Source organism: Myxocyprinus asiaticus, chromosome 6 (genome assembly GCF_019703515.2).
Source record: "Myxocyprinus asiaticus isolate MX2 ecotype Aquarium Trade chromosome 6, UBuf_Myxa_2, whole genome shotgun sequence".
In the NCBI taxonomy this organism is placed as follows: Eukaryota; Metazoa; Chordata; class Actinopteri; order Cypriniformes; family Catostomidae; genus Myxocyprinus; species Myxocyprinus asiaticus.
Genome location: NC_059349.1, coordinates 23,936,692 through 23,945,152, shown reverse-complemented (window position 1 = coordinate 23,945,152; position 8,461 = coordinate 23,936,692). Strand labels below are relative to the sequence as shown.

The 8,461-nt window shown below is 37.8% G+C and overlaps 1 protein-coding gene across 3 annotated transcripts; it reads right to left on the bottom strand.

Annotated features, from left to right (window-relative positions):
• Positions 1–143: 143 nt before the first annotated feature.
• Positions 144–7,885, bottom strand: LOC127443209 (zinc finger protein 414-like). 3 transcript variants are annotated; one of them, XR_007897608.1, is made up of 8 exons: positions 7,749–7,885; positions 7,315–7,397; positions 7,095–7,205; positions 6,797–6,902; positions 3,285–3,823; positions 2,678–2,748; positions 1,884–2,033; positions 144–1,266 (listed from the first exon to the last, which is right to left on the bottom strand). XR_007897608.1 is itself a non-coding variant. In XM_051701810.1 (7 exons), exons 2-7 carry the CDS (start codon positions 7,319–7,321, stop codon positions 1,190–1,192), a joined length of 990 nt encoding a protein of 329 aa, XP_051557770.1. In that variant the 5' UTR covers positions 7,322–7,397; positions 7,749–7,885; the 3' UTR covers positions 144–1,189. The 3 variants fall into 3 exon arrangements, 2 of the variants coding, with proteins under 2 accessions (XP_051557770.1, XP_051557772.1); XM_051701810.1 differs by lacking the exon at positions 2,678–2,748; XM_051701812.1 differs by lacking the exon at positions 144–1,266 and having other exon boundaries at positions 1,892–2,571.
• Between the last annotated feature and the right edge of the window lie 576 nt (positions 7,886–8,461).

Genomic DNA, 8,461 nt, shown 5'->3' with positions numbered 1-8,461 from the left:
TCTACAAGTAATGCTGAAAAATCAATTTCGTTCCATGACAGTTTAAAATTAAACATTTGTTGACCGAAATACTTAAAAAATTAATAAAAATCCCAGCACAGAAAATTATGTAGACATTAAAATAATTCACATTCACAATTCAATTCTTTTCTGACACAGGTTTTATTTTCAGGTGGCAAACACTACAGAAACTACTGATCTGAAAGGGATAGTTCACCCAAAAATAAAACATTATCTGATCATTTACTCACCCTCGTGCCATCCCAGATGTGTATGACTTTCTTCTGCACAACACAAAGATTTTTAGAAGATTATTTCATCTCTGTAGGTCCATACAATGCAAGTGAATGGTGACCAAACCTTTCAAGCTCCAAAAATCACATAAAGGCAGCATAAAAGCAATCCATACGACTCCAGTGGTTTACTATATATCTTCTGGAGCGATGCTATCACTTTGGGTGAGAAACAGATCAATATTTAAATCCCTCCATCTCACCATATAGCTTTTAAAGACATATTTAACCACTGAAGTCATATGGATTACTTGTATGCTGCCTTTTTGTGATTTTTTGGAGCTTGAAAGATCTGTTCACCATTCACTTGCATTGTATAGACCACCAGAGCTGAAACTTTCTTCTAAAAATCTTCATTTGTGTTCTGCAGAAGGAATAAAGCCATCTGGAATGGCATGAGGGTGAGTAAATGATGAGAGAATTTTCATTTTTGGGTGAACTATCCCTTTAATACAAACGAACAGTTTGGCACCATTTTAAATAGTCATTATTTATTGTATCATTCTAATACAATAACAGGTGACCAAGATTTCTATAGGCTATTTATTTACATTAGAAAAAAAAACTGAATACAAGCGTCTGCAACATGCTCCAAAGAGATCAAAAAACAATAACTGAATAAATACTGATATTAATTGTATGCTATTCCAAATTATTCAACAAAAGACAAGCAAGACATATTGTCTGGATTTGAGCATATTGTCTTCGGGAAGATGACATATGCAGCAGTTTTTCCCTCCTTTTGCTTGAATAGTGATTGTTGGACAGTTCCAGACCATAGAAATTCTAAGAGTCCTCACTGTCAGTGAAATAAAAACATTTAAGTTTCTCTCTCTGTATCAAAGGCTACAACAAATATAATTTGTCAATCAGTGAGTTTAGCATCTCATTTCATGTTAGAGCTGTGTATAAGTTGAGTTTTCCGAGTGTAGTGAAGTCTTGGCTATTAAGGAACCGTTGCCAACCTCTGTATCTGTAAAAATGCAAAGCAGATTCAGTTTTAGGGTGAAGGAAAACAAAATATAGAGATTCAAATGCATCTTCAATCATCAAACTCAGCATGCTGAGAAGCATGGAAATGAAGACAGTGATGTACCATAGCTATATTGTGTATTTAGTTCATTAAAGTGCTACTGTTGGACTTTCTCATGAGGACAATCCCAATGGCCTACTCTACAAAATAACAAAAACTAAAAGGGTATTAAAGCTGAAGTATGTAACTTTTTCAGTGTTAAAATAATTTCTTCTATCCCAGCTTAATGTGCTTAGACAACTATGAGTAATCCATAAATAGGTTAATTTTCTCCAAACTTTTAACACTGTCACTGTAAAAATTCCTCTGTTTGTTTTGAGCGACTCGCTTAGAACCCAACCAACAATGTTACTCAACCAATGCCTTGAGTTGGGGCAGGACTATCTGACTGTTTGAACAACAACAGATGAGGAGTATATTCGGAAAGCTGTTTTGGAAACAGCTATTTATATTTGCAGTTCTGTTTGGCGGCGCTAATGACGCAGAAATGACATACTTCAGCTTTAAATTAATTCAGCTGTTTATAAATAAATGATCAAATTGTGAGGCAGCCATACCAGTATCATTGTTCACTTTTCCCACTGAATTCTTGTGAAGGTTGATGTGAGCAGTCATCTCCCCTCTGTCTGGGGTACAGTGGCCGCATTGTAGGCAACTGTATCGGCCTCTGGTGTGTTCCCATAGGATGCGAAAGTTGAAGGACTGACCTGACAGATTTAATAAGGATGAGCCATTAAAATTAACTCAAAGATTAACAGCCTTACTCATATTCGTAAATTTATAATTCACTGAGATTCACAAACAAATAAACGGACAGAGCAATATATAATGAAAACAGAAACCTTTACCAGTAAAAGTAGCAAATAAATGCATGATTGACTTGAGCTGAAAAAAAATTATAGTGAATCATCTGCTCACACACCCAAGAGCAATATATTATTCAAAAAATTAAGAGCATAATTAAACATCAAAACATGAGCACAAAGGCGTTGGTATAAGCAAGCACTGTCAACACATCCACACTTGATCAACGAGGATACAGCACCATCTCTTACCAGAAATGACCACCTGAATTTTGCAAATGCTGAGGGTAAAGAAAAAAGTAAAGGAATCCTGTCCCTACAAACAAACTCTCTGATGTCTTGTTACATTTGTTAGTGCAGGCCCTGAATGTATGCATTTAGGATTGAATGGGAGTGGATTGGATGATTCAAATACATGGCACACCCAGGGAACACACTGAGCCTGGTTAGAGGAGGAAAGGGAAGGAGGATTAGCACCTAAAGCATAATTTGAGGGAAGGTCTGATTTTTCCCTAAAGCAATGTGTGTGTGGATTCTCTGTGCCTCACCTGGACTTCATCTCTACTTAAACTCTGCCTGCTCGGAGAGTTCCATCTGTGCAAAAGCGGCCCGGGCGGGTCTGGCAGGACAGTGCAACATGACAAAACACAGTTCACTCAAAGTGGCCATGACCAAGGCTTAGGCATTCCCTCCCCCCAAGTGACTTTAAAATTCACTCTCAAACGGACTCACACCTGTTGGTGAGCAGGTGAGATCAGTTGAGCAAAATGGCAAATACACAGGTGAACAGGGTCTAAAATGTAGGATCATTTTAAGGTATAGTTCACCTAAAAATGAAAGTTCTGTCATCATATTGTTCCAAACCTGCATGACTTTCTTGCATGTAACACAAAAGGAGTTATATAGCAGAATGTCCAAGCTTCCCTGTCTCTGATAACCAAGAACTTTCATTGTATGGAAAAGAATGATAATGGAGGTGAATGGTAACAGAGAAGCTTGGACATTCTGATAAATACCTCCTTTTGTGTTCCACAGAAAAAAAAACAAAGTCATATTGAATAACATGAGAGTGATTAAATAAAGACAGATTTTTCTTTTCTGGGTTAACCATCCCTTTAAGGAACACTGTGATCAATGACACCTGCTGGAACTCACCTTGGTTCTTCCTCCATACTGCATTTGATCCTGGAGATGATGGCAGTGTCGGTGAAGAGGGCAGACTGGGAGGACCAGACCTGGGAGTCCGCTGCTGCTGTTGGCCGGGATCTGGCAGGAAGGCTGGGTTAACAGGAGACAGAGTTGGTGGAAAGGGACTATAGGGGGATTCAGGCTGATAGGAAAGATTTTGGGTTAAGGCAGGCTCTAGAGTGGCAAGGGGCAGAGTTGCAGGGCCTGCGGAGGTGGGGTTCATGAAATCATTGTTTGCTGGAGACTGCTGGGTCACTGGTATGTTTGCTGTTGTTGGATATGTGGGCAGAGAGGGCTTAGACTCCATCTCCTCTGGCCCATTTGTGTCTAAGAATGATCCAGATAGCTCCATGTCACCAGTAGTGAGTGAAACACCATTGGGATCTGTATCAGGTGCCATTCCAGTCTCTGTCTTTGCAGCCTTGTTCTTGGCAACCTTAGCACAGGTTTGCAGGTGTTTAAGAAGGGTACGGTAAGAACGCAGTTTGGCCTTGCAGCTTTCGCACCTAAAGGATATGAAAAGAAAGCAGGTTGTTTTTGCACATAATATACAAACATAAAGCTGAGACAAATTTTACAACAGAAATGCTGTGCTGGGTAGGTAAAAAGCAAAAAAACACTTCCCTCAAATCCAAAAATAAATACAGTTTTCAAATCACCAAAAGAAAAGATAAATATATATATGTATTGTTTGTACGTTTTTTAAAGATATGAGGTCTTAAATGAAGGGGTAGACGGTTCCAGATAGCACAACCTCAATAGCCACGTCCACACTAATTAGTTTTTTGGTTGAAAACGCATTGATCGTGTTACGTTTACACCTCTCATCCACACTGAAGAGGTGTTTTACTACACCGAAAACAGAGACTTTCGAAAACCTTCTTAAGTACCGGATACTACGGAAAATTATAACATTAGAAAACGGAAAACTGAAGCCCCATTCACACCGTAAGCGATTTTGTTGCTGGATGCGACATGAGACAGTTCGTTTTCAGTGACAGCTGGCGACATTCGACGACATAAGCGACACCGACCACAGAGCACAACAGTGCCCTCCCACTTTTTAAGCCATCTGGGTTCCAGAAGTATTTTTCCTATTCATTTTTTGCATAGGCTTCTCATAAAATCCCCCATAAAAGAGTTGTAAGCCATGAACCAAACCAACCAGCTCCGAGGTTAATCACAACTAGGGCTGTGTCGATACAATCAAATATCGATATATCGTGATACTTTTTCTCATGATATTGTATCGATACTTTAGATCCATGTATCGATATTTATATTAAACTATGTGTATTCATATCATGTAAACACACAACAAAGTTGGCACAATGTTACTTCTAATTCAATTTATGAGCTCACTAAGAGACACAAATTTTATGTTTCGAGCTAATGCTCTTCATTAGACATTAGTTTATAACTTAAATATACCCAAATGAATTGGAATGAATCAAAATCTTAATAAAATCAAATTATGACATCGTGATGTATCGCAATATATTGAATCGTGACGTGTGTATTGCAACAGACGTCATATCATGAGGTGCCAAGTGATACCCAGCCCCAATTACAACATTACAAACTTTTTTTGAGGCAAAAAAGTATTTGAAAATCGGACAAAAAGACTGTGTACTTACCATCTTTCACGATAGCACGAACTACAATCCCATGAAGCATTGCGAATGATGTAATTGAATAAAAAACGATGGGAATATATAAAACTATTGATTTTAGGTTGTTGATTATAATTACAGAAACAATATATTTTAAGTTTATAGCAAGATATTCCGATATGTACAAATATATACAGTAGTGACCAAAAATACTGGCACCCTTGGTAAATATGAGCAAAGAAGGCTGTGAAAAAAAAAATCTGCATTGTTTATCCTGTTGATATTTCATTCAAATAATTCACAAAAATCTAACCTTTAAAGTAAAACAACTGAAAGAGGGGAAATATCTCATTATTAAATATTTTTCTCCAAAACACGTTGGCCACAATTATTGGCACCCCTAGAAATTCTTATGAGTAAAATTCATATTTTACATTTTTTAGAGCACCTGGATGACTAGGAACATGAAATTGTTAAGCCATGACTTCCTGTTTCACAGGTGTATAAATATGAGGTAACACAGAGGCCAAATTCACTTAATCAATCAATCACAAAGTGTATGACCAAAGAATATACTTCTGATGTGCAGCAAAATGTTGTTGAGCTTCACAAAATGGGAAGTGGCTATAAGAAAATAGCCAGAGCATTGAAAATACCCATTTCCACCATCAGGGCAATAATTAAGAAGTTACAATCAGCTGGAGATGTTAAGAATTGGCCTGGAAGAGGACGTACGTCTATATTGTCTCCATGCACAGTGAGGATGGTTCAAGTGGCCAAAGAATCTCCAAGGATCACAGCTGGAGAATTGCAGAAATTAATTGGGTCTTGGGGTCAGAAAGTCAAAAAACAAAAATAAATCAATCAATAAATCAAACATCGCCAGTTGATCACAAGTTGTTTGGGAGGGTTTCAAGAAAAAAAAAGCCTCTGCTCTCATCCAACAACAAACTCAAGCATCTTCAGTTTGCTAGACACTCAAATGTGACCGGGTTCTATAGTCAGATGAAACCAAAAAAAAAAAAAGAGCTTTTTGGCAGCAAACACCAGAGATGGGTTTGGCGTACACAGAGATGAAGTACCCAATGCCCACGGTTAAATGTGGTGCTGCATCTTGAACACTGTGGGGCTGTTTTTCTGCCAGAGGTCCTGGGCATCTTGTTCAGATACATGGCATTATGGACTCTATCAAATACAAACAGATAAAAAAATCTAAACCTGACTGCCTCTGCTAGAAAGCTTACAATGGGCCCTAATTGGATCTTCCAGCAGGACAATGATCCAAAATGAACATCAAAATCAGCACAAAAATGGCTCACTGACCACAAAATCAAGGTTCTGCCATGGCCATCCCAGTCCCCTGACCAGGCACCCACACAGACCCCCCTCCAGGTCAACAATTTTGAGGGCGTGAAGTGGGTTTCGCCCAAGGCACCATACAGTCTCCACTGCAGAATGCTTATTGTTACAGGCAAAACAATTTATTCAAATAAGAATGATATCTTCATTTTACCGGCAATACATCTCATCTCTAATCAGATTTTCTAAACATATGGCCATTTGTGGAGCCGACCAATGACATTAGAGCGAAAGCAGTAGGAATGCCCACTAGCCACACAGAGTTCAGAGACTAGCGACATCTAGCGACAAAATCTCTGACAGTGTGAACGGGGCTTGAATTGTCAACCGAAAATGTATTAGTGTGGATGTGGACTATGTGAAATTGCGAATTGGCCCAAAGGTGTCCAGAAGAAAGTTAGCGGTTTTATTTGATACTGAAACAATGGCATGCAATAATATAATGTAACAACAATGTACTCTCATTTAGAAAGAAAGTAGCCTAAATGCAAAGCAATAGAAACTCACAGGAAATAATAATTTGGCTTGTGGTGGTGCCTCATATGCTCCATGAGCTGCTGCATGTTGCTGAAGGAGCCATCACATCCTATTGAAGAGCAAAGAAACAATTTCCCTAAAGAATAAAGAAGAATGCATTAGACACCAAATTGATGGCTTATTCAGTGCAATGAATTTTAGCAAGATGTCTTTGGGAAACAACAAATAAAACAAATATTAAAATCATCACAAGTAGCATTTCATTAATCTGCACTAGTCTATGCTATACCAGGCTATGCTTGCATCCTGAGAGGAAATGATGTTTTACCAGGAAGAGACTGGGCCGGGTTCTTTTGATGGTCCTGCTGATGACTATTCAGTGCCTCTGGACTGTTGTAGGTCCTCTTGCACCCATAAAATGAACAGGACATCTGACAACCTGTGGAGTATAGGATACCAATTGTTAGAACTGGACTTTAATATTACCAAACATTGAAACATCAATTCAAAGCATTAATGGGTTAGCTTTAACCCATATACTGACATACCCTCCATGGTGCTTCCTTACAGTTGGGGTGGTGGGATGGATTATGTGTTTAAATGTTCCAGCCAGACACGAAGATCAATTGATCTAGTTAAGTTGAGAGATAAATGAGACATAAATACTCATGCACACTTTCATTAAATAGCACATAGCTGGTTCTTAAATGAGTGAGCAGAGCAAGAACACAGCGGGCTTCGAAGAAAATAGAAAATCAACATACACTTTATCAAGAGCAGTGTTTAAATAATAAGCAATCCAGTGAGGTTACTGATCAAACTAATAGATCATCTCACCAATGTAAACAATCTGGAATGTGCGCAGACAGCCAGCAGACGGAAGAGAAAGCAGACAAACAAACAACAAAAACATATGATTGTCTTAAAAGAAAACATATGTATGCGAAAACACGTATTATCCATGAACACATTGGTCACTTACTACGTATGGATTCGTTGAATGTTCGATTTTTTTCTTTTTTTTCTTTTACTATTAATAATAACATTCATTTATCAAATAAAAGTAATTATCAAGCTTCGTCGCACCCTGGCGACGTGCGAAACGTGACTGTTGAAAATGTCGCGAGAACACACAACGTACATATGACGTCGTACGACGACGTTATCGAACTAGTGGTCTGTTGGATAATTACAACATTTGTTTTTCTGGTAAATTTTATGTTATAAATGATGTGACTGTGTAATACCTCTTGTTCTTGTGGCATTGAATAAAATAATAATGATAATAATAATAATAATAATAATGACAACAATTGAGATGAATACATTTTATTTCCCATCGTTGCATTTTACTCCAAAGTGTACACAAATCACATTTAGTGGTTTAGAAAACTTGAAATATTTAGTAGAATATTTCCTTTGGGTTTTGTTGGATTTAGTTGATTTGTTATATTTTCTGAAATGTTCCTTGAGCCTTGCAGTCTGACAGCTTTTCAACTAGTATATGCCCACTGTGCTATTAAATGTTTTCAACCAAAGGATTCCAAAATTGTGTTTATAACTCTAGTGAATTTCTACAATTACTGACACAGCTTGCAAATATGACACATAAAGACAAGTCAGATTTAGCTGTTTTCTGGATCTATTATAAGTTTTGATCCCCCCTGACTGGTATGCAGTCTGTCATTTAATTGC

Excerpts from the sequence above, each read along its gene's own strand:
- LOC127443209 (XM_051701810.1), bottom strand. Across the intron at positions 6,903-7,094 it reads CCCGGCCCAGTCTCTTCCTG|GGAAATTGTTTCTTTGCTCT; the intron begins GTAAAACATCAT and ends TTTATTCTTTAG. Across the intron at positions 3,824-6,796 it reads AAGCCAAATTATTATTTCCT|GTGCGAAAGCTGCAAGGCCA; the intron begins GTGAGTTTCTAT and ends CATATCCTTTAG.